General features: G+C 56.9%; 8 protein-coding genes across 8 annotated transcripts in view; 3 read left to right on the forward strand and 5 right to left on the reverse strand.

The window, feature by feature from the left end:
• Nucleotides 1–788, forward strand: part of PUNSTDRAFT_50323 (tetrapyrrole biosynthesis porphobilinogen synthase) — a 2,266-nt gene extending 1,478 nt beyond the window's left edge. The window contains exons 4-6 of the mRNA XM_007380733.1: nucleotides 106–193; nucleotides 293–509; nucleotides 599–788. Of these exons, the coding sequence (XP_007380795.1) occupies nucleotides 106–193; nucleotides 293–509; nucleotides 599–657 (364 nt within the window). The 3' untranslated portion in view covers nucleotides 658–788. The remainder of the gene's footprint in view (nucleotides 1–105; nucleotides 194–292; nucleotides 510–598) is intronic.
• A 345-nt stretch (nucleotides 789–1,133) lies between these two features.
• PUNSTDRAFT_42580 (UDPGP-domain-containing protein) lies at nucleotides 1,134–3,435 on the reverse strand (the record flags this gene model as incomplete). The annotated part of the gene is made up of 4 exons (XM_007380734.1): nucleotides 1,134–2,559; nucleotides 2,656–2,732; nucleotides 2,802–2,976; nucleotides 3,080–3,435. The coding sequence occupies 4 exons, from the start codon at nucleotides 3,433–3,435 to the stop codon at nucleotides 1,134–1,136; spliced, it is 2,034 nt and encodes a 677-aa protein (XP_007380796.1).
• Nucleotides 3,436–4,711: 1,276 nt separating this feature from the next.
• On the reverse strand, nucleotides 4,712–6,845 carry PUNSTDRAFT_63354 (Metallo-dependent phosphatase; the record flags this gene model as incomplete). Its single annotated transcript, XM_007380735.1, has 7 exons — nucleotides 4,712–5,432; nucleotides 5,590–5,770; nucleotides 5,836–6,068; nucleotides 6,184–6,276; nucleotides 6,345–6,387; nucleotides 6,450–6,622; nucleotides 6,655–6,845. The coding sequence occupies 7 exons, from the start codon at nucleotides 6,843–6,845 to the stop codon at nucleotides 4,712–4,714; spliced, it is 1,635 nt and encodes a 544-aa protein (XP_007380797.1).
• Nucleotides 6,846–7,303: 458 nt separating this feature from the next.
• On the forward strand, nucleotides 7,304–9,627 carry PUNSTDRAFT_50331 (uncharacterized protein). Its single transcript, XM_007380736.1, has 9 exons — nucleotides 7,304–7,445; nucleotides 7,514–7,733; nucleotides 7,799–7,955; nucleotides 8,015–8,166; nucleotides 8,217–8,268; nucleotides 8,322–8,474; nucleotides 8,527–8,646; nucleotides 8,699–9,286; nucleotides 9,349–9,627. The coding sequence occupies exons 2-9, from the start codon at nucleotides 7,552–7,554 to the stop codon at nucleotides 9,592–9,594; spliced, it is 1,650 nt and encodes a 549-aa protein (XP_007380798.1). The 5' UTR covers nucleotides 7,304–7,445; nucleotides 7,514–7,551; the 3' UTR covers nucleotides 9,595–9,627.
• A 442-nt stretch (nucleotides 9,628–10,069) lies between these two features.
• PUNSTDRAFT_131440 (uncharacterized protein) lies at nucleotides 10,070–11,124 on the reverse strand (the record flags this gene model as incomplete). The annotated part of the gene is made up of 7 exons (XM_007380737.1): nucleotides 10,070–10,166; nucleotides 10,220–10,351; nucleotides 10,407–10,582; nucleotides 10,679–10,763; nucleotides 10,814–10,861; nucleotides 10,912–11,013; nucleotides 11,072–11,124. 7 exons carry the CDS (start codon nucleotides 11,122–11,124, stop codon nucleotides 10,070–10,072), a joined length of 693 nt encoding a protein of 230 aa, XP_007380799.1.
• A 1,088-nt stretch (nucleotides 11,125–12,212) lies between these two features.
• Nucleotides 12,213–13,696, forward strand: PUNSTDRAFT_124709 (uncharacterized protein; the record flags this gene model as incomplete). The annotated part of the gene is made up of 4 exons (XM_007380738.1): nucleotides 12,213–12,536; nucleotides 12,615–13,084; nucleotides 13,161–13,281; nucleotides 13,343–13,696. The coding sequence occupies exons 1-4, from the start codon at nucleotides 12,291–12,293 to the stop codon at nucleotides 13,694–13,696; spliced, it is 1,191 nt and encodes a 396-aa protein (XP_007380800.1). The 5' UTR covers nucleotides 12,213–12,290.
• Nucleotides 13,697–13,959: 263 nt separating this feature from the next.
• On the reverse strand, nucleotides 13,960–14,813 carry PUNSTDRAFT_62455 (uncharacterized protein; the record flags this gene model as incomplete). The annotated part of the gene is made up of 3 exons (XM_007380739.1): nucleotides 13,960–14,143; nucleotides 14,207–14,283; nucleotides 14,340–14,813. Coding segments are annotated over 3 exons (735 nt in total), but the record flags the coding sequence as incomplete, so codon positions are not given.
• Nucleotides 14,814–16,170: 1,357 nt separating this feature from the next.
• On the reverse strand, nucleotides 16,171–16,911 carry PUNSTDRAFT_61858 (uncharacterized protein; the record flags this gene model as incomplete). Its single annotated transcript, XM_007380740.1, has 1 exon — nucleotides 16,171–16,911. A coding segment is annotated over one exon (741 nt), but the record flags the coding sequence as incomplete, so codon positions are not given.
• Between the last annotated feature and the right edge of the window lie 6,155 nt (nucleotides 16,912–23,066).

A 23,066-nucleotide genomic window follows, 5' to 3' on the forward strand; every position in this document is an offset into this window, starting at 1 on the left:
CTCCCCCTCCCCCTTCCCCCCCCCCCCCCCCCTTTTTTTTTTTATCTTCTTCTGGCCGCTGCCATCCCGCTGACGAAGAAAAACGCACGGCCTTCCTTCTCTCAGTGACGCGGCGGGAAGCGCGCCCTCGTTCGGGGACCGCAAATGCTACCAGCTCCCGCCGGCCGCCAAAGGCCTCGCCCGACGCGCCATCGTAAGAAAGCCCTTTTCTTCCTCCCCCCTTCCCTTCCCTTCCCTTTCCCCCTCCCGTACCCCGCACCCCGCTCACACCTCTTCCCCCCCTTTCCACCAGCTCCGCGACACCTCGGAAGGCGCGGACATCATCATGGTCAAGCCCGCGCTGCCCTACCTCGACATCATCCAAGACGCGGCCGAGCTCGCGCCGGACCACCCGCTCGCGTGCTACCAGGTGAGCGGCGAGTACGCGATGATCTACGCCGGCGCGCGCGCGGGCGTGTACGACCTCCGGACGATGGCGTTCGAGACGTGCGAGAGCATGCTCCGCGCAGGTGAGCACCCCCCCCCTCCCTCCCGCCTTGGGGTTTTTTTTTCTTCTCTCTCTCTCTCTCTGGCGTCCGAGCGGCTGATGAGTACGTAGGGTGCACGCTGATCCTCACGTACTTCACTCCCCAGTTCCTGGACTGGCTGGACGAGTAGAACAAAAAAAAGGGAAGAAAAAAAAAGTAAGAAGGTTTACTGTTATAGAGCCCTGAACTTGAAACTATCCTGTATGTAGAGTACCGTAGCACACCCCGTGCTCTTGACTTATCCTCGCCCACGCTCTACACGCCCTTCGCGCGACGACGAGGCCAACGAACGACGGAATTTCTAAGAGAAACATTACATTGTGCACCAGACCGTTCGAGTCACCGCATATATTCTAAGAAAAAAAAAAGAACCGTCGTAGCTAAGTTATATATTGCCCCCCCCCCCCCTCCCTTCCATGCAAGGCGTTGCGAGTCGTGATGGAAAAAAAAGAAGGAGAAGAAGAAAGAAAACGTCCACGTGCAGATATATGAGACTATAACGTGATAGCGGGAGGAGGATAAAACGATTGCTCCAAGGAGAGTATTGCCCACATCCGACGTTCGACGACGTTCGACGACGTATGTTTTCTTTTTCTTTTGCTTTCGTCAACGTCGCTTAGAGCTCCTGCCAACGTTTTCGATGAGGTAAGAAAAAGAAGGGTCGTATCTCACAAAACGCGAGCGAAAACGCACGATGAGGTTGAGGTTTCCGGACACGAGCCGGTTCTCGAGCACGCAGCCGTCGGGGATGTCGATCCGCTGGCCCTCGTTCGCGACGACGATGACGGTCCCGCGGAGGGTGACGTTCCTTCCAAAGTAGACGTCGCCGGTGACGGTCAGATGGTCGAGCTCGAGGATCTTCGGGATCTTCTTGAACCGCTTCTGGAACTGTTGGATCTGGGGGTGGTTCGGCAAGTCAGTGGCCCGTGTCAGCGAAAGGACGCGCCCCATCCGAGAAAGTTCCTCTACCTTCTTGAAGTGGTCGCCGAGCTTGATGACGGGCGTGGTCTCGAACATGCGCGCCTCGTTGAGGAGGAGCTGGCCGTGCTGGATCGAGTAAATATCGCTCTTGATGAGGAGCAGATCCGAGCAGCTCTTGACGGGCAAGAAGCGGCTGCGGGGCACGTTGACGCCGTGGGCGCCCCTAAAGTGCTTGATGGCGGCGCCGGCGGCCGTCTCGAGCTGGACGACGGCCTGGCCGTCGTCGTTCGTCTTGGGGTTGATGATGATCTCGAGCTCCATGCCCTCGTCCTCCATGATGCGCTTGAGCGCGCGGAGGTCGATCCAGATGTTGTTCGTGTTGAAGATCTTGAACTTGCGGACCGACTTGAAGTCCTCGACGTGCTCGGACGGCACCTGCGCGACCTCGAGCAGCCGGACCTGGCCCTCGTAGTCGATGAGCGTGCCGCCCTTGATGTCCGCCTTGGTCTTGTCGGTGACCTCCATCACGAACTCGGCGCCGGTGTCGATCATGTGCTGCAGGATCGCCTCGTCGACGACGGCGCCGAGGTTGTCCGAGTTGGAGACGAAGAGGTACTCCTTGCCCTCGGCGAGGAGCTGGTCGAGCACGCCCGAGTGGAGGAGGGCGTTGTAGAGGTCGCCGTGGCCGGGCGGGTACCAGTGCTTCTTGTCGTCGTCGGCCGACTTGGGGCAGGGCATGAGCGACTCCTTGAAGATGCGCGGGTAGCGCGACTGGTTGAAGGTCGTGATCCGCAGCTGCTGGTTCGCGTACTTTTTGATGATCCGGAGCGTGTCCTCGTGCGTGTTGAACGAGGTCATGAGCACGAGCGGGACGTCGACGTGGTGCGACGTGTTGAGGTGCTCGATCTGGCGCACGGTCAGGTCGAGGAAGGTCATGTCGTCCTTCACCTCCAGCGCCGACTTGGCGCCGGTCATGCCCATCGAGGTGCCCAGGCCGCCGTTGACTTTGAGCACGGCGAGCTTGTCGAGGTTCTTCGGGTTGGCCGAGGCGGAGAGCTGGGCGTAGGGCACGATCTGGTCCGCGCCGGGCGACTTGACGCGGTCCCAGTCGCTGGGAGGATCGTCGCGGCGTGAGCGGGAAAGGTGGACGCTGTGGACGAAATGCCCCCCCGGGGAGGGAGGCGGGGGGAGAGAGAAGGAAACTCACAGCTCTTGCGCGTTCGCGCGCTCGGAGAGGTAGCGGGTGAAGAGGTAGAAGAACGATTGCATCTCGGTGTCAAACGCCTGAAGGGGGCGGACGCAGCGTCAGCAGTGTGTGAGCCATGTCGGGTAACGCATGCGGTGTGATCTGACCTTCTTCGTCTGCGGGTCCTCGACGGTGCTGACGAGCTTGCTGAGCTCGTTGCGCATCGCCTTGGCGGCGACGCCGGTGGTGGCGGTCTTGAAGTCGACATGGCTGCTGCCGCGGACGCGGGCGTTGAACGAGTCGCTGCGGGGCATGAGCGACGAAGACATTTTCGGCGCGGATCTGTGCGAGAGAGAGAGAGATCGGTCCATCAGTTATCCCGGCGTTCATGGTCAGAGATCGCAGGGAGATCGAACGGCGGGATCGGTGGGACGGACGAACTGACCGTTGAAGAAGGTGGATGTGGACGGGCTTGGTGGTGGTGGTGGAGATGAGCAGCTGTGGGGCGGACTGGGTGCGCGGGAGGGGCGCGCGCGGCCGGTGATGACGCTGATAAACCTCGTGCTCGACCTGGATCGATGACGACGTCGCAGGCGCGGGCGGCGGGGGCGGCGGCGGGGGCGGCGGCGGGGGCGGCTCCTCGCTGATGGGCTCGCAGACGGAGAACCGGAATGGGGCACGCGGCGAGGGGGGCGGCGGCGGGGGGTTGCGGTTGGGGTGGTGGTAGCTGGGGTGGGCGGCGGCGGGCAGCGGCTTTATACCGACCACCGCCAGGCCCGAACGTGCGTCCCGGTGCGGCATGCCCCACCCACTGCTGGGCCAGTGCCAGTCGTGTCAGCCGCCGGCGGGGCCAGTTCGGTCGTTTAAACTGTGTGTATCGATCGATGGGCGAAACGGGATTTTCGCCCTTGCCTCCCGGACGGGTCGCCATGCCCTTAAAATCCGCCTGCGCAACACGCAAACAGGGCAGCCCATCATTCTCAGATCTCCGCCCGTGCGCCACCCCGCCAATGGCGATATCAGCCCGAGGCTCTATCGCGCCACTACTACTTCTTCTCTTATCCCAACCACGAGCCCCGATTACGCGGAGAAGTGCCCCCCTTGCATCCGACTTGCCCGCGTTCGATGTGCTTTTACGAAGACGATGCGGCGAGCGAGGGGGGACGACGCTCAGGGACGAAGCACTTGGGAAGGGGGGCGCTCGCCATCGCCGCCGCGGGCCCGCCTTGACGGGATCCGTGTGCGCCGTGCCTCGTTCAGGGCGCCTTTCCCGGACGTGCCGCGCTCCCGCAGCGTCGGTCCCCCAAACGCGCCACACAGTCCAACGCAAGCCCGCGCGCCCGGGGGTACGTAACAAGTCAAAAAACCTTGCTCTGCGCTGATCTTGGGCGGCGCAGATCATACGCATTGCAGATCCATTTTTTCCACCGGCGACGATCCGAGTTCCCGCTGTGTTTCACGGGAGTCGTCCGTCCACTCTTTGAAAATTTGCCCTTGTACCAGGTCGGATGGACCCTGTGCCGGGAACATATCCACGTACCTACCTATATGCTCGGCGATGAGCATCCGAGGTAGGTAGGTGGGTGTATTCCAGGCGCTTGTTCTGTTTCAGACGCCGCAAAAATCCTCTCTCGTTACATCCCAAATCTGCTTCATTCGTATCTTTTTTCCGCGTGAGCGTGAGCGTTGTGCTCGATAACTGCGCAGGCTCGCTCGACCATGCGCGTTTTCTACTCCGAAACAGAACACCAAGACACCTCCCAATCAGCGCGAAACGAAGATCCCTATTCCAGGCCCAAGGAACCCGTCTCGGAGTCGGTAGGATGACGATCCCGACGGGACGCTCGTATAGTACGACGATGCTGCCGGCACGCAATTCTCTCCCTCCCATTCAAACAGCCCTGTGCCCAACAAACCACGAACCGAATCGCGGACAAAGCCGTCACGGTCCCATCGGCGCCAGCCGAGGCCTCTTTTGCAAAAATTTCCCCATTATACTCATGTGTACAATAGCAAGAGCGAGCGCGCGCACCCCCCCTCACGTCCGCAAGTTATATATATATATAAAATCAGAATATCAAAGAAACGTCCAAACCGCCACTAACGCGAACGTCCCCAGCGCCGGCCCCGCCACGTCCACCACGTCCCTCGCCCACTCGGTCACCCACCGCCCCCTCCTTCTCCGTCTACACCTCGGCGCAAGCACGTTCGTCCAGCACCGTGCCCCCCGCCGCGGTCTCCGCGATGGAGTAGCGGCAGCAGCAGAAGAAGAAGACGAAGACGACCACGGAACGGCGAGGGCAAGCGCGATCCGTCTCCGCACGTCCCACGACCAGCCCCCAAGCCGAAGCCGCAGTCCCCGTTCGTCGCCGACCCGGCGGAGCGGCCGGCCCCGGCCCCGATATCGGGCCCACCTCGGGTCCCCGCGCGCCGCAATGGGGAGAACCTCGGCCTTGCCTTCCCCCTCCTCCTCCTCCTCCTCCTCTTCGTCGTCTTCTTCATCGATCCGTTTAGACGTCCAACGGCGAACGCTCGCGAAAAGGAGCAGCAGCGCGAGCGAGAGCCCGACGAGCGGCGCGTAGCCGGATATGTAGAGCCCCAGCTGGTCCGGGAGGAGGCACGCCGCGTCCGCGGCGGGCGAGGACGGGGCGAGGGAAAGCACCTGGAACCCCGGCCGGCGCACGCCCATCGCCATCGAGAACGACTTGACCGTCGCCTCGCGCACCGTTTTCCCGTCTTCCTCGCTCCCCGGTATCGCGTACGGATGCGCGTGCTCGCAGTAGTCGTGGTCGTCCCCGCTGCATTTTTTTTTGGGGGGGGGCGTCAGCATTATTTATAAGTACACCCTCTTGCATAAAGTTCACGTTTCGTGGGGAAAGAAAGAAAGGGAAGGGGGGGAGGGGGTGGAAGGGGGGAAAACGGATTGAAAAAAAAAAATCATCATCGACAAAGTACCTGAAGACGACCTCGGGCCGGACGCGCGCGAGCAGCCACGCCGAGAGCTCCGCGCTGAGCGTGTTCTGGTACCCCAATCCGCTGCCCGCGCGGATCCGCCCCCGTTCGCGCAGCGGCCCGCACCCCGCGTCGTCGGGCCGGAAGAGCGGGATGTGCGTGAAGAGCACGGCGGGTCCGCCTGCTGCGTTATTCGTCAGCCTCAATAATAAAAAAATGGAAAAAAGGGGGGAGGTGGAGGAACCGCACTGTCGGCGTGGGCGCGCACGAACGCGAGCGTGCTTTCGGTCTCGGAGGACGACGCGGCCCAGGCGTCGATGCTGGCGCCCGCACGCCGTCGGCGCGCGTCCTCGTCTACGAGCCCTGGCGCGTCGATGAGGAGCAGCGTGTGGTTCGCGACGGACGCCTTCCGGTTGGTCGCGCCGAAGTGGAGCTTGTATCGCTCGAGGGCGTCCGGGGAGAATTCGGTCGACGTGCCGAGCCTAAAAGGTAACGGGTGAGACGGTGCGCGCGCGTGACGTTGTGATGAGAGGAGGGCCAGGCTGCACGGTGTGGGATAGCGGAGGAAATTATGAAGGAACGAAAAGCTCGCCTCACCCGACGTCGTGGTTCCCGGGCAGGTACCACACCGGCGTTGTCGATGGGTCGGCGCGGAATATGCTCTTGAACCGGGCGTAGTACCGTTCGTATCTGATTTTGCGCGCGAACGGTCAGAAACGTCGTCGGCTCGGGTTTTCTACCGAGTTCAGGGCGCTCACTCGTCCAGGGACATGTCAAACCTGCCGCCGTCCATCATATCGCCTTCAGGAAGCGAAACGATCAGTCAGAGAAAGATAGCAGACAGGGAGATGCAGCGCGCGTACCGAGGAAGACGATGCTGTCCGGCCGCAGACGGCGCGTCGTCGCCCACCACGCCTTGCGGAGCTGCATGTCGGTCATGTATTGGCTGACGGCGGTCAAGAACGCGCCACGATCGGGATAGGACCTATGGTCGAGGACCTGCGGGTCCGCGACGACCAAGATATGACTTGCTTCGCTGGGACTCAACTGCCGTGGGTTCAGTTAGACGCACGGGTTGGTGCCCGGATGAGCGGAGGGGCGCTTACGAGGGCATCGTCGGGCCACGAGCACGATCGAAGCTGGTAGATGTAGACGCCGAGCTCGAGCCAGAGGACGGCGAGGATCCAGAAGAGGCGGAGGGCGGCGACGAGCTGGGGCGGTTGAGAGAGGAGGTGGAAGGGGTTAAGCCTACGTGCCATGCCCGTCCATATCAAGGAGTGGATGTATGCTCGGGGTATACGCAGCCCAACGAAGCAGATATGTAAGATAGGCGACGTTCACAAGCGGGGTTCGCGAGGGGAGAGAGAGTGGAGAGAGCAGCCGTGGCGGGGAACGTACGTCTTCTTGAGACTTGGATATCGCGCTGAGGAAGCATCCCCCCTCACAACCTGCCACGATATATCACTCTCTCTTCGTCAAAGACGATGGCCTGCACTATATGGCCTCTGTCTACCGCGTATATCGCGATGGTTTCACAAGAGAGACGAAATACTGAATGATTTGGACAATGCCCGATGGCGTGCTGCGCAGGTTTTGGCTCGTCCGTGCTTGGAATTAGGCCAAGTTTCTCTCGTCAATCAAGCAGCATGAAATCTCAAAGACCGGCATGGGATCAAATTGGACGTGGTTGCTTATGAGCATTCGGAGGAAGTGCATCGGCTGGTCAAAATTCGGTCAATCACCTTACGCCCGCGACTACATCTCCCGGAGCCGGCGTTGCCCCGAAAGCTGCGAAAGCAGACTGATTGTAGGTGGTGGAAGATATGAAACCGCGGTGAGCTGCTGTGGGTTGGATCGCGGTGCGGCGATCTCCTCGCTCCATGATGTGCCAATGACATGCTGATGCTCATTGTGATGTCGTGTTCAGGATATGGAGGGTGTTCCTCCCCACTGGTCGGAGGCAACATGTCTCCGCTGCCTCGATGCTCGCTAGAATCACCGGTGGTTTCCAAATGGCTCCAGCACGTTACACCGCTGTCAACGCGTCCAATGTCCATCGATCACGTTCTCACGCGCAGTGCGCACATAACCAAGGATGAAGGGCCGACGGGTACCCCGTACCTTGCGCGCGCCATGGCCTCGCATCTGTGAGCATTAGTCGCGTTGTTACATATGGACCATAGTAGATCTCTCATGACGCTGCGGTTGTCAGGCTCTCCGTCACCAATCTCGACTTCACGTCGGACACGGCGCAAATCTGCGTCCTGTTGGTCAGGGACGCTGGGCTCGCGCTCGAGGTCCCCGGTGCGAACATGAGCGACAACGTGCCGGTCGCACTCGCCAAAGTCAGCAATCAAGTCGAACAGACGGTGTGTCTAGGACCGCTTTGATGTTCTGACGCACCACTGATAGGTGATATCTTCCACAGTGGATCTTCTTCCGCGGCGTCAAGGGCCATTGCATCATGAACTACGGGACGGGGACATACCTCTGTGGAAGCAAGACCCGACCCGAGGACGTGCTAGTGTCCAGCAAGCTTCCAGAGGAATGGGACCTTGTTCGAAACGGTGATGGATACATGTCAGCGTCCCTCCGTTGTGCTCGAACGTCATTCTGATGTGTGTTTCCAGCTTGCGGTCTTCGAATGGAAGCATCCTCGTCGCTCTTGGAACGTCGGTCCTCGTAAGTCCTACCGTAGATGCGCCCAGCCCGCTCTCGTCTGACCGGTCACTCAGACACCTTCGCTCCGATCAGCGGGTGGTGACCATACGATATGGACGACGGCGGTCGCTTCCTCAATCCCAATCTCTAACGTCAGCCAACCCTTCACCACCTCTCCGCAGCGAGCGAACATCATGAACCACGTTAAGAACGCCCTCCAAGCCCTGGTACATAAACATGCGTTGCATGCCACAAATGCTGCTTCTGACGGTCTCGCAGGTGACTATAGTACATGTGCTTGAGCACCCCGAGAACGACCCGAGCCTTGAGGTCATGGACCTGGTATATACGGAACACGACGTCGCTGTCTTGGGTGCCCGCATCAGAGAGTGCGCCAAAGTGAGTCTCCACGCGCACAACTCCCGTGTGCTTTGAACCTGAACTGTCCCAGAACTTCTATTTCGCCAACGACACGGCGACCCGCTGGTTCACCGGCGTCGAGACCCAACTCCAAGCGATCGTCTCGGATAAGAAGAGGGCAGAGGACAGGCTGAAGACCATCGAAGTCGACCGCGCCGCGACGCAGACCCGGTGGAGTCACCTGCAGGACAAGGTGAAGGAATACGAGGGCATAGTGGCCAGTAGCCAACAAGCGGTGGACCAGTCGCAGAAGGATTACGATGCTGCGCAAGCGGAGTATCAGCGTGCCGTGGACGATATACGCGAGCAGCAAAGAGTGGACAGGAGGACCTGCGTCGGCGCGATTGCGAAGGGGGCACGCTCGAGGCACATGGGAGACATGCTCATGATGGGATACTTGACGAAGAGGGATCGGGCGAAGAGCCTCATGGCCGAGAAGAGAACGAAACTCGACGGGGACAAGCAGGCGCTAAACACCTTCCGAAAACAGCTGGACACCGAGAAGAAAAGCATGGAGAAGCTCCAGCTGCAGCTCGATGCCGTGCAGAGGGAGTCTTCTGCTATATCAGCGCGGATATCGCCTATGCAGCGCGAGCTCAACTTGCTTTCGACCCTCTCGGTATGTGACATTTCCGAGTTCCTGTAGCCTGATTCGGTAACAACTCCTGCGTCTGCATGCAGGCCAAAATCAACGATTGCGTGCACACCATGGACTACGTGCTTACGCGCGCAAATGCATTGGTGATCGCGGAGACCGTGTCTGACCTCAAAGTCAATATCCAGGAAGCGGCCGACCAACTCGGCGCAGACAAGGACACGATGAACGCATTGAGCGCTCTGGACGCCGATCGTCTTCGCAAGCTTGGCGATAGGGCTCGGACACTCAGCAAACAAATCAAAGACGGAAAGATTAGGAGCAAGCTTTAGCGTCCAGCTGCCCTAGCTTATCCTCGGAAACGCCTCAAAGAACCTGCAACTGGCGATAATGTGGAGATGGGATGTTCATCATCAGTAGAGCGCGTATGGCCATGGATGACGGTCTGACTAGCACCGATGTGTAATAGTTACACCAACGTGCCGTCTACATCACGTTTCTCCGTTTCAACCTTCCAGTAGTCCGTGAAATCGGTTACCAAATCAGAGGTAATCACGCCGTCAAGTCCGTCCTTGCGCGACGTGTGGACGGTTTTGTCGCAGAGCCCGATCTCTATAATCTCAGGTGTCATATTGGCTTTGAAAAAAAACGGACATTGATGGTGCATTCGGTTTATTGGCATTCAACCAATATCGACCGAAACACTGAGAATATATAGGAAGTAGGTAGGTGATCCAGCGCAGTCCCAATACCGGGATCGCCTTTCCAGAACCCTCGCCGCAGAGCTGGGACATCATGCATCGTGGTCTAGTACGGAGATACCGCGATGAATTCCTTAGAGATCTCGAGCCGCAGTGCAAGCGATTCCTTGATTTCTGGAAAGGCGGTCATCTTCTGGTGCCAACTGGAAGGACTTTGGAGGTCAGTCCCACGAGCGGCCTACAGCATCTGACTCACGCGTGCACTGCAGGGAAGTCTCGGGGCATGTTGAGCTCTATGTTGTGGTCTGGATCCAATCTTGCTAGAATACGATATACTGTGGTCAGAACACTACGAACAGATCGAGCAAAGAGAAGCCACTCATTCCACCTACAACATTGTTAACAGACCGTCACCGGACGCTGTTATACAGAATTATACATACATGACGAATGACGCGTCGGCGATGGTCATCTTTCCGCCAACTAGCCGATCTTGCTTGGACAGCACGCTTTCGAGAACGCCAAGGACACGAAGGGTCTCTTTCTGGCATCGCTCGACCGCGCTTGGGGTTTTCCGGAGTGGAAACTCGCGAACCAGGCGAATTGACCGTAGTAGGGTCTGGCGAGGTGCGACCAATGGTCGGCATCAGACGTGCACTCGCATGTTCGTGACTCACCCCTGTCCCAATGCTTGGAGCAATAGCCACTGGTTTACGAGGTGTCGATCCGGACCCGTGACGGAGATCTTATGGTCCTTGTCATAGGTGTCGCCAAGGTACCGCAGAATGGCATTGGACTCCCTGATGGATACGTCAATGCGACTCCTGCGCGCTTTTTACTTCATCCTCACCAAATGACGAAATTGCCGTTCTGTTGGTCGATGAGCGTCGGGATGCGCCTGTTACGGGCGGTCAGTCAATGATACCGATTCGTCCCAGTTTGTAGTACGAATCCGTTCGGATTGAGTTTGAGGTGTCCCTCGAATTTCTGCTGAACTCGAGGTCGTACTCGTACGACAAGCCTAAGAGGTTCAAGACGAGTACCATCTTCCTACATGACGAGTAATGGCGTTAGGGACGGACACCACACGAGTGTGATCAGCTTGCACCATCCGTTTGGCGCGAACTGGTGGGTCCAAAGGGTGACGTCTTTGCCTGGCATGATTGGAGAACAGGTGACCAGCGGACAACGATGTGTGCTCCGGGTGACGATGTGGTTCTGCTGATTTTGTAACCCATTTGTAGCGAGGCGCAGCGCTTACTGGCTCGTGCTCGTGCTTATCTCGCATGAGAGAACCCCGAATCTTGAAAGACGGTGAGCCCACTGCAAGAATGCAGGGTACGGTGCTTGCTCATCGAGATGAACCGGAGGTGATCGAAGCATTGTCATCTTACGTCGCCACCCCATAACAGCCTGTGAAGACATCGACGAAGGAAGCAGGCAGATATATTGTAGCCTACGTACACATGAGTACCGCTCCTCTGCCAATAACATGAGCTACGTGACTTGGTCCATCAGTCAATGTCGATGCTGCATTTGGTAAGCTGAAAACGTCCGTCAACGAGACGCTGTCGAGCAGGGGTAGGTCGACTCGCTACACACCATTCATATAGCTGGTTAATTGTGGATGACGATGTGGGTTTGGCTGTGGGTCTCAATGCCTGGGTAAGCATCCGGTAACAGCCCTGCTTCGTATCACATCAAAGTCCAGCGTGAGGAGAATGCGCACGGCACAAGTGGTACACACCTATATAGTCTCCTATAACCCGGTATAAGTACGCCCGACGCCAGTGTCAAGATCTAGATAGGTGTTGCAGGGAATTTGTAACGGGAGGACCGTTACAGAAATAGTTGGCCGCCTCAAGGTGTTCGTTCAGGAAAACGTGTTCATGCAATTCTCCGTCCACCATCGCCAGCTTTGCTGTCGTCATGAAATCTCCGAGGCTGCAGCTGGATCCAAATGTTGCAAGTACGACGGATGTTGGACTGAGGGAATAGTCAAAAAATTCCTAGCATGTGCCATTCGCTCGTCAAACGGCATTCAATGATATTCTGCTCACCATGATTCGATTGCTTGGTGTCATCCTTTCGTCTCTAGAATTATAGGAGCACATGCAAGAGTTATACAAAACAGTTTGTTGATCCGTTGTACGGGTCCGTGGCGGCAATGGAGAAGGCGCATCATCTGCCATGCATTTGACATTTGTCCTCGTACCTCAACGAGCTCAAGGCTTGTTCAACCCCTCACTCTGAGGTTCTTGCCCTCTGGTACGGCAGACAGGCTACCTTTTGTCTTTGATTCGCATTCGTACGGCCGGTACACCGGCATGGCATCTACCTCTGGCACCTCGAACACCGTTGGCGTGCGGCGCTCTGGCCGAACCGTCCGCGCGCCCAAACGCGACTTGGAGGACACTCTCTCCTCCACGTCCGCCAAGGACGCCAACAATGCGAGCACCAGCACCTCGCGCACACCCCGCAAGCTCAAGCGACCCAAATTCGAGTCGGACGAGGACTACCTCGCGGACTTACTCTCAAACCCGAAAAGCCCGCTGACCACGATGGACATACGCGTCAGTAGTCAGTCCACGTCTCGTAATCCTCGCATGCCTCGATCGACGTCTTACGGTATCATCATTTGAAACGCGCAGGAACTATTGAACGCGGAAAATTGGTGCAAGTTGTCCGACGAGTCGCGCGCGCAACTGGCGCCGCTGCTGCCCCCTACCGCGTTTAGAGATTTCGTCCCATCCCTGCACCCTCTTCATCCCGCGCGCAAGACTCAAATCGAACGCCAACGTCAACGACAACAGGAGCTGGAAGCTGGCCCGTCAACTGGTGCCAGCATATCGTCCGCCGCCATCACCGAGCAAGACCCTGTCCCAACGTCGTCAAAGGCGCCAGATCTACTCGACCCAACGGTTTTTTCCGAACCCAACTTTGTCGCGGCCGCGCTCACCTTCCAGGACCACCTCTACTCGGGCTACATGACCGAGGCACACAAGGCGAAGGTCGAACGGTACAAGCGCGGGCTTGTAGACGGGACGCTGCATGCGCCGTGGAAAGACGAAGTGTGGGAGCAGGAGCACGCCCTTACGGCGGAGGTTTCCGATCGTGCAGGGTCAGTGTTGCTTTCGGGCTCACGCTTGCGTGCGAGGACTGGGGGGCGGTGACTGACGGTGGTCGGTCGGTTGTAGAGACGCCGCCGAGCTGAAGCTCGTGGACCTTGCCAAGCACGAGGTGATCCAAGTAGGCGATATCCTAGCGTATTCGCGGCGCTTCCCCAACCTCGATGTTATGGTCGAAAAGGATCTTCTGGTGAGCGCCCATCTTCCCTAAAGCGCATCGTGTTATGGGAAACTTTCTAAACGCAACATAGGTCGAAGGCATCCACCCGAAGAACTACTCCCTCACTCTCGCCTTCACCACCGGACGGGAGAAAGACCTTCCGATGTCCATGCTCCCTCGCGAACCGCAGCCAACTGGCTCCACCTGCTCCGTCACCGTCACCAACCCGAGCATGCTCGAGAACGCGGTGCTCGATTCGGATGGGCGCGTGCCGAAGAACATGCGCCCCAGCGGGAACGCGTGGAAAACCTTCACGCTGCATCGCTGGCGCCAGGACTTTGAGATGGAGGTGGGCGAGGACATGATGTGGACGCTTCCGCGGGGTGGGAGGGAGAGCCACGGGACGTTGTTTTATCTGCGGGGGTCTCTCTACCACGATATGTGATTTCTGATTATGCGTCTTGTATCTTTTTATGCTCAGCCTGAGCTAACTTGTATCATATGCTATCGGCGTACTCCCTTTGGCTCTCTAGGTCGCTCGACCGCGCCGATTTGTGAGCGCGATGATCTACTCGAGCAGATGCATGGATGATCCCTTGCATTCTCCACAAGGGGATCGATTCCCTCAAGCCTGAGATTCGCTCGAACAACCGCTACTCCATCATTATGGCTATCGTGGTGGTAGCTACATGGCATCTACTTCACGGGTCAGATCCCTATATGAATGTACGGCGCCCATCGACTGGGGTTCGGGTGGGACTCGCGAAGCTTCTGTACCGCTCGGTCCAACGCATATGGAATGTCGTCCGCGTTAAGGTACTCTGACGAACCGCCGAATAGGTCCTCGTACACGGATCTCGCAATGAAGGGACCGTCAGCATCTTCCATCGACCTAGTGCGCATGCGTAACAGAGTGACTCTCGCTCGCGTGATGGAGCGACTGACGACTGCTTACCAGAGGGTAGCGATTACGCTCTTAAACCCGGCAAACAGCAAAGTCGCAGCGAGATGGACTGTCTGGTCGGGTTGATTCTGCAGGGATGTACGGGTGAGCATCGATTCTATGAAATCGTTGGAATAAGCCTGACCTTGTCTCCCTTCGCGGTTTCACAGGCGCTCAGGAACGCCATGAAGGCGTGCGGGAGTGAAATTGGCATTAGCTTCTCTATCGTCACCATCTCGTCCCGCATCACAAATCCGCTCTTGAGCGCGTCCTCTCGGTTCTGGTGACCGTGGCACGCAAGGTGCAGGATGGTTGCCTGAGGTAGCTTCTCAAGAAGTGTTTGCGCAGACATCCCACCTTTCTCGGATGCTAGAGCATCGTCCGCCGGCGGAATTGCCATCAGCGCGCGTTCTGGTATTACACTCCGGATCGTGCCGAGTTCCTCCCGCGTACAAACGAGGTCCCGCCACTCTGGCCTGTATGGCGAGGGAACCGCTGCCACCAGTGCCTGGATATCCTGCTTCTTCGGGGATATATGCGCCGACCTCGCTGTGATTAGGGCGCCGAGTGTTGGTGTATACGAGGAAACGACGTAATCTGAGCACCATTCTCCTTCAATACCCGCAGCATGGACCGGGAGGTGCACGAACGGCCCAGTGGGGCACCACCATATACGAGTGCGTCCCCTATCCGTGTTCCTCTACACGACCCATACGGTGAGTAAAAGTTGCTTGACAGGAATACGAATTCCCTTACCTCAAGTCCTAATGCACGTAGCACAGGATGCACTACATCAAGCCACAATCGGCGCAAAATCTCGGCAGCCTCTAAATTTTGGTTGTTATGCCTAATCTTCACTTTGGATATCTTCATGCGATCCCTCAAAGATTCCTCCGTTGTGGCTGAACGCCATGCCGTACCCGACTCAGTGAGCCATGGCTCGGTGATGTGCTCTAGGGGAATGCTGATGGCCTCGCCCGATGGTTTGATGACCACAGCATGACAACCCAATGTACTCGAGACAAGGATGATAACCGGACCTCGTTCTGCTGCTTTTGCTAGCAACGCATACTGATCGTGGAGCAGAAAACGCTCGAGACCTGCTATCCCGCGGACCTCCTGCAGCAGCGAATCAAACTGTTCGCTCTGTTGTCTCCTTCTGGTGACTTCTACCTCCATGGCCCGTGAGTCCTTGCTTTGAGAGGCGTCGGTGACCCGCTCGAGTTGACGGGTTAGCGTTGACAGCTGGATCCGTAGCTGTTCAGGGATACAGTCGAAGGGAGTACGCAGGCGTAGCGTATTGGTCCAGAAGACTGCTCGGCCTTGTTCGAGAATTTCCACCGCTTTCTGTGGAAGCGACATGTTGAGTGCATGGGATGCGCCTGCTAGGGCGAGATTCTGACCGGAGCTCAATTGGTCCAACCGAGACTTAGGATGCAGACCCAGGAACGCAACTCGAGGTAGAAGTCCTACCACATCTGAACAGATGTCTAGAAGGGTTGATCGTGTTGAGACAGCGGTGGTAGTAAGCTTGATGTCGTCATAGTGCGGCCGCATATTATCATTGAGGACATGAGCAATGCATCGAACCCGCGAGCGCACGTCCTTGTGTTTGTCCGATAGGGCCGCTGTAAGATGCTCAAGCGAGAGGGAAGGGTTGCAATACGGTGCATCGTGCTCCATGAATAGCACTGCAGCCTCGATGTGGCACTGAAACCGCTCCGGATGACTTGGCTCTAGGATATTCAGTCTGCTGGTGATAATGTTCAGTGCATGAATCGCATCGTGAACGTCGTGTTTCATGTGGAATCTGGCCAAATACGACATTGCCAGCGTGAGGTGCCATTCGGTCTGGTAATCCCTTCTACGTGACAGGACCTCGGTAACGGACTCTAATTCTAGGATTGCCTGATCGATATCCGCAATGGATTGTTGCTGTTCGCCACGAAGTAAAAGTGTCCTGGAAAACAGATGCACTACTGTAGGCCGGTTTCCATGCGCGGGAGACAGGGATGAAAGAAGCCCGCTTGCTCCAAGTCCTCCGTTGTGCCAAAGTGTTCAAATCGTGTGCACAGGTGTGATACTGCCATGCTTGCGATGTCAAAATACTGAGCTTGTGACGGTGATACTGCTGCTAATGCGCATTGATCCCATTTCAACGCTTCGGCAAGATCGGAAAAATCTCCCGTTTCAGCAAAGCGCAAACTTAACGAGTCGGCCAGGCAAGATGCGGGAATATACTGCCGGTAATCACCATGAGGAATGCTATCTGCCGCCTTGCGACCGAGCTGAACTGCTTCTTCGAGGTCACTGATTTCACCCTGCCAATAAAACCGCATACGAAGACCATTGGCAAGACTAGCAAAGGACTGCCAGTGGTCCGAGGAGATTGGGGGTGATAACAACACAGCTTCACGTTTGAGCTTGATAGCCTCTTCAAGGTCGCGTCCCTCCGAGTGAGTGAGCTGATGGCGGAGGTCTAACAGTCCAGCCACCGCATGGAGAATATTGAACAGTGGATGAACGTTGAGACGGGCAATATCAAGAGCCTTCTGTCCAATATAGATAGCTTTGTCAAGATCTTCCAGCGCCCCTGAGTGGTATACTTTCAAGGCCAATGCACGGAGAACATAAGGGACGAGCTTCGCTCTGTCGATGTGCGTTGACGGGCATAATGAAAGGGCTTCCTCTAGAATAAGGATAGCCTCTTCCAAATTGTGGAAATTGCCGATTCACTCATATTGGCGATTATAATATCGGCCTAGACACTGCAGATGTCTGTGTTTAGGCTCAAGGATGTCATATGGGAGTACCATCTCTTCCAATGCTTGCTGCTGCAGCCTCACAGCCTCTTCAATGTATGCTGATGTCCCCATTGTGTGATAAAATCCATAGCTAATCCATGCACATATACGATGTGCTGTGGGCCGCAAGGGGTGTCCCACCGCGCAGAGTGTCATAGCTTCTCGGCATAGTGAGTCTGCAGCTCTCCTTGTCTCAGAGCAATTGGTCTGATCCGAGTAAGCGTCAAGGACCTCCGAGTAGAGCGCAAGTACTCTGGGGCAGACGGTCCCGTCCATGCGGCAAAGTGACAGCGCTTCTTGACCATACTCGAGAGCATCTTCCAAGTCACGAATTCCTTCGACAAATTTGTACCGCTCCACGAGGATATGTACCAATTGAATGAGTACATGCCAATGTTGTTCGGGAGACGGTGAAGTCTTAGATCCTGTGCAAGGGCAAGGGTCAGAGGTGAAGGTCGGCTCTGTTTGGTCAGCAGCTGTGATGCTTGACAAGAGCGTTCGGAAAATCTGGATCGACCTCTGGGAGGCTTCAAGGTCGCTCTGCTGGCAGAACTGTTGGTGGAGTTCACGCGCCTCCAAGAAGAGGTCGTTCGCAGGTTCGAGAGGTGCTATTATGGCAGAAAATGAACATCGTCTCTCTACTGCAGTGTAGACGCCATACCTGCTGCGCATGGGCAGACACGACGGGTATCCGTGATTGTAAGGGCTTTAAAATCCTGCATAAGGCGCCCGTGGTCGAGGTTGCAGTTCGTACTTGAACACACTATTATTCCGAAGGATGAGCAAAGGATGAGCGAAGCATGGGCTGAAGATGAGTTACAGGAGATAGAGGATGTACCACCAGCCACAGACACGTCTTTCGGCGTTGGTATATTTGCCATCGCAAGGGTAGGCAGGTAGCTTGGGAGAAGCTGCCGGTGGGACTGTATGACAACTTATATAAGCCACACCCGTAGACACCTCGGAGGCGGGAGGGTACTGGTACTTCATTCCGGCGCTGCGAGATGCTATCTCCGCAAGCCCGGTACTACATGCTTCGCAGACGGTTGATGAAGAGCGCAGAGCTTATTGGAGCGCAGAGCTTATTGGAGCGCATCGCCCGGGCCAACAATATCGCCAGCCATCGCATTGAAAAATAAGACCAATCCATAGGAAATAGCTCTTGCACGATATCGTAGTATGGGGCGTGTGGGACTGGATTGAGATGTGGGATCCGGTACACGTCCATTGGAAGCGAAGTTTTTCGATGGTTACGTGGCTCAAGTGAGGTGGGGGAATGCGATATACCGCGATATGCAGTTCTTGACACGAGGGATCAGGATCGAGCGCGCGGATTGTTTGAGACCGGTTGGACACATGCCATGGCTCAATGATCAGACAAATCTATGCTCATCGAGCTTGCAGTTTTAGGCTCTCAGGAGGAGCAGCAAGGTCGGCTAGGTAGAGCTGGAGTTGAATCCGCACGGCAGAACAGTTTCAGATGATCATGGTTGCAAATGGAGGCATAGACAGTCGTCGTGCGCGAAGTTTGTGTGTAGAATCCGTCAGATATGAATGATGAATTGGCCAAAGCGCCGTATAAACCGGGTACAGGATCCGGAGACGCGAACGACAGGGATGTACAACCGTTTCCGAAAAGGTTGAGCGCAGCGCGAAAAACACAGGTAGGGGCCTGAAGAGGTCAGGACTCTGGGGTAGGACAGATAGTACGATACACCTGGAGTAGGGTATACAGTACGATACACATTCATGTAATTATGCACACTCTGGTCGAAGCGGTGTGTTGGCTCATAGAGCGGACGGGAACCGTGTAGACCAGGGTGTCCCGGCTCGCCACTAGTGCGAGGCCCTGGGGCCCGGCTGTTCCGGTATTGGGACCGCGCCGGTTAATACTACCTACCTACTACCTACCAGACTTGTAAACCCGGACGCCACCTTCGTTCGACCTTGAAGTTGATCAGAGTTGAGCGCTGAGCGCATCTTCGCCTCAGGCTTCCACAACATCTATTCTCGCATACCTGAGATGCCGCTCGCAAAGTTACAAGTGATCGCAATAACAACCGACGCGCCTATAGTCGTTCTATAGTCGTGTTCGGAACGGCTTGCAGCTGCGTCGAACAGAACACCTACCTCGACACCCCTCCAACACACACATCACATCCTTATCGCAACCGCCCTACGCCTCGCATATTTCGCTAGCAAACCCAACTCGTTCAAGACCTACTTAGCCGACCAAGCATGCGGATGGGGCGTTGCTCGCGTTCTTAGCTCTGTCTCGCATCCTGAGCCCCATCGGAAAGCTCCATCGTGACGGCGCGCTCGAATGCGCGGGGGAGGCGGTTGTAGTAATTGGTCGAGATGGCTGTATGGGGCACGTTCTTCGGATGTTTCTCGAGTGCTGCACTGGCGGAACGTCTGATGCTCCTGAACGGACACGCGGTCGAGATGGGTTACCAGAGCAGCGCATCCAGTTTTGGAAAGCATCCGTGTTGGTTACGACGAGCTTGACGGTCCACGTGGATGTAGAGAGCCGAAGGCGAGGCTGAAGCTGAGGAGATGGCTATGATGTTTCGCTCTCGGGTGAGTGCTACATACTTATATACCGTACGGACTGCGTGGAGCCGCTGACCAGTACACCGTTTTCGGGTGTCTTCCTTCTCACAATGGGCCTGCCGTGCGCCTCGTAGATCAGATATGGATGTCGCTTCCGACGAAGGTGTGTGTTGTTGTTGCCATTTCTTTGAATCATGAGCGAACTGAGACGTGTCGGTCCCAGTCGCTGGAGCCGGGCGCACGGATATACGTCGTATATGTTGGTAGCCTTCCCGGAGTGTCGCTATTTGCGGTGTACATGACAAGCATATACTTCCGGACGCCTGGGGAGGAGACCGGCGATCTAGGTGAGCATTCAGCTGGCCCCTTTATTATCTCATCCGGAGACCAATCTCTCGTTTCCCTTAGCGGTGGCCTTGGTGAGCTTCTTCGCCTGCCTGGTCCAAGCCTGCAAGGTTCTTGGGGCATATCGAGTCCTCCCTCCGTCGCACACCCTCATCGGTGCCAGTCCATGCTATGAGATGAAAACCATTGGTTGCAACAGTGCCGCAACACACGTACTGTTTCATCGTGCGATACACCCGCGATGGAAGATGGTCATGCCGTACGTTTCCATAGTCAAATCGTGCGTCTTTTGTCTCAACGACACGTATCACTTAGGGCATCGTAGATAACAAGCAGTGTTTGTTGTTCAGTACTCGGTCCTTCTTCCTCGTATGCGCCTCCTCGATTCGTCCTACAAACTTCTCCACATCGCTCCAGGGTAGACTCGACCCCGCTCTTGCGTCCCTGCTCGATTACTCTATTCGGTCTGAGAAGTCAACGTTTCAACGCTCTCACACATGGACACGCCGTGTGGGCCGATGCCCGAAAAGTTGTCAGGAGAGCGCGCACTGGCCCGCCCGAGTTGACCACGAAGGTGAGTGTCGACCGTTATCTCTATCCTTCCTTCTTGCGAATTTCTGATTACGCCCTCCATAGACGCGCTCTATCAGATCAGTAAGAAGTATCCCGGGCGCCTCAACGACACAAAGTTGGCGCGTGCCGAACCCGCCCTTCATCCGCCAGCCCTGATGCTCACTCGTTCCCGAATCTCTGATCTTCGTGCGACAATTTCCTTGGGACGACGTCGGAACAGGAACCACCTTCGAGCGGGGCGGGCCACTCGCGGTTCTTCGATACATTACACGCCTTCTCTGCGCATCGACGCGCCTTTCCATCGAGGGATCGACCCGCGCCTCGGCACCATCCCGGATAGAGGCCGAGCTACGAGCTGAACCAGCAGCGACGCGGAAGTGTGCGCGATTCTGCCTTCCGTCGCTGCTTCCTCGCGTCGCGTCCCGGCGCAAATCGGGCCGCGGCGGGGAGCGCGGCTACGTCCCGAGATCTGGTCGCCGGATCCTATCTGGCGACGGCGTTCTACGTACCTCGGTGGCATGTGGGAGAGATGTCGGTCGGGAACCCGGGCTGTCAGTACGCATGTGCCGCGTAGGCGTTTACACGGCACGTTTGTATGTATGCGGCATGGTCACCCCGGAATTACTACTGGAGTACTTAGCTCGAACACCAGAGAGAAAGAAAGATCTGCACGCGATCGTCCGAGCGATGAGACAAGGCGGAGGTGCGGTTGCCCTACGCATACCTGGGTCCTTAGGCCTTGGGCGACATCCTCAACCCGAACCCACAATGCAGCGCTTTTCGAGTGAAGACACATGGGCGTCCGCGCTACTCCCAACTAGCACGGAACCCCCATCGTCTTCTCTGCTGCTCGCGAGCATGCTGCCTATGCTGCGCGCAAGTCCCGGGTTGGGCAAGCTCATTTCTGATTTCTAGGCGGAAGGCTACGAACTCGGGAGTATCAACAGCTCGTGGCGGAAACGTCATTGCTTGAATGGTTTCATTCCGCGGAGATTGGCCGGCGTAAGGAGCTTTCGCTTTTTTCAAGTTGGCCCACGACGTCACGACCGGTTCCGCAAACGTGTAGGTCGCCGGACGACGCACGTACATACGTATACGCTCACGGGCCGCCAGCGACGCCACCACCACCACCACCACCAAACCGCTGCACTCTTAATTTTCAATCTCCCGGGTTGAGTCAAGGGCTCGGCTTGGACACCGCGCGGGGGCAACGCACCTTCCCGGCTTCGTCCGTAGATTGGGCTCATTGCGCGCGCTATCCCGTCATTTTTCCGATCTGTCCGAGCGCGGCCCCATACCTGTGCAGGAGGGCCTTGGGGCGAGTCTTGTCAATGTATGCCGAGAAACCAAGCACACGCGTCCATGCCGGGCGTGCATTTCCGAAAAAAAAAAAAAATCCCCCCTCAGCGTCGCGAAGCGGGTCGCTTTGACGCCGTCGATACATTAGACCCTTTTGAATCCCGCAATCGGCACACGCAGGAGGTCGACACGCTCCCACCAGCAAACTCTCCCCCCCCTTGTTCGTCTCCGGCGTTTTGATGTTAACAGCTGGGGCTCAGATCTGACCAGCGACGATCCTTTAGCGCTTTTTCCAAGGGCAAAAATGCACCGAGCTGAGCCACCGGACGCAAAAAAGGTAAATAAAAAAAGATCCGCGGGAAGTCGCGAAGACACACGTCGAACGAACGTCTCCGCTGTGCAAACCTCTTCGCGACTCGGCGCCGCAAATCGGCGGTCGGCGGAGGGCGGCGGCGGGGGTCGAGGTCGGTCGCGCGCAACGAACTTGCGGTTCCCAGATCGCCCCCTGTCGTTCCTCCATCTATCTCGTTGATCCCGTTTGACCGTAAGCGGGTGCTGCCGTCGCCATTGATACCCCAGAGGCCGAGATCGCTGCAGCTCGGGATCGACTTGGTATGGAGTGTTATTGGCGCACTATATCGGGTTCTCGCTTCATCGCGCGCGCCACATATGTACATGAAATACATGAAATGGTAATAGCTACCGTTGCGCGTGGCGTCGTTTTTTTAGCGCCCGAACATGCTTTGTTTCGTGCCTGCGTATATAGCGTTTGGTGACGCGTAACGCCGAGCGCCATGTGTGGTGAGCTGGCTCAAAGTCAACTAGTCATGCGTCTGTCAGTCAGCCAGCCAGCCCGGGACCCCCACCCTCTCGGCGTCTATAAGCTATAGCAGCAGCACAGGTCGAAAAAACAGACAACCTTCCCCGGCGCGAAACTTTCCCCTCGGTACGTCAAACCGTCCGTCATGCTTCCCGCTTCTTTTCAATATACCCTTTTCCGGGGGCGCAGCGGTCGTTCAAAAAGCGGCGGTAAAGCCACGCTCGGGCTCTCCCGGGGGGCTCGGCGGTCCACTCCTCCCGGGTGGCCGTGCACCACTGAAACAAAAACAAATCCACTTGACAGGCTGAAGCGGAAGGAAAAAAAAAACATCTTCTTGGCTATGGAAGGGAAAGATCATATGATGGGATCGTCGTCGTGCGCGGCCGATACGAGCGCGGCGTCGCGCTTGCTTACCCGGCGTTCGGTTCTCTGCGTGTTCCAACAAACGGGAGGTGGGGGGGGGGGGGAAAAAAATCCA

Source organism: Punctularia strigosozonata (genome assembly GCF_000264995.1).
Source record: "Punctularia strigosozonata HHB-11173 SS5 unplaced genomic scaffold PUNSTscaffold_3, whole genome shotgun sequence".
Classification (NCBI taxonomy): Eukaryota; Fungi; Basidiomycota; class Agaricomycetes; order Corticiales; family Punctulariaceae; genus Punctularia; species Punctularia strigosozonata.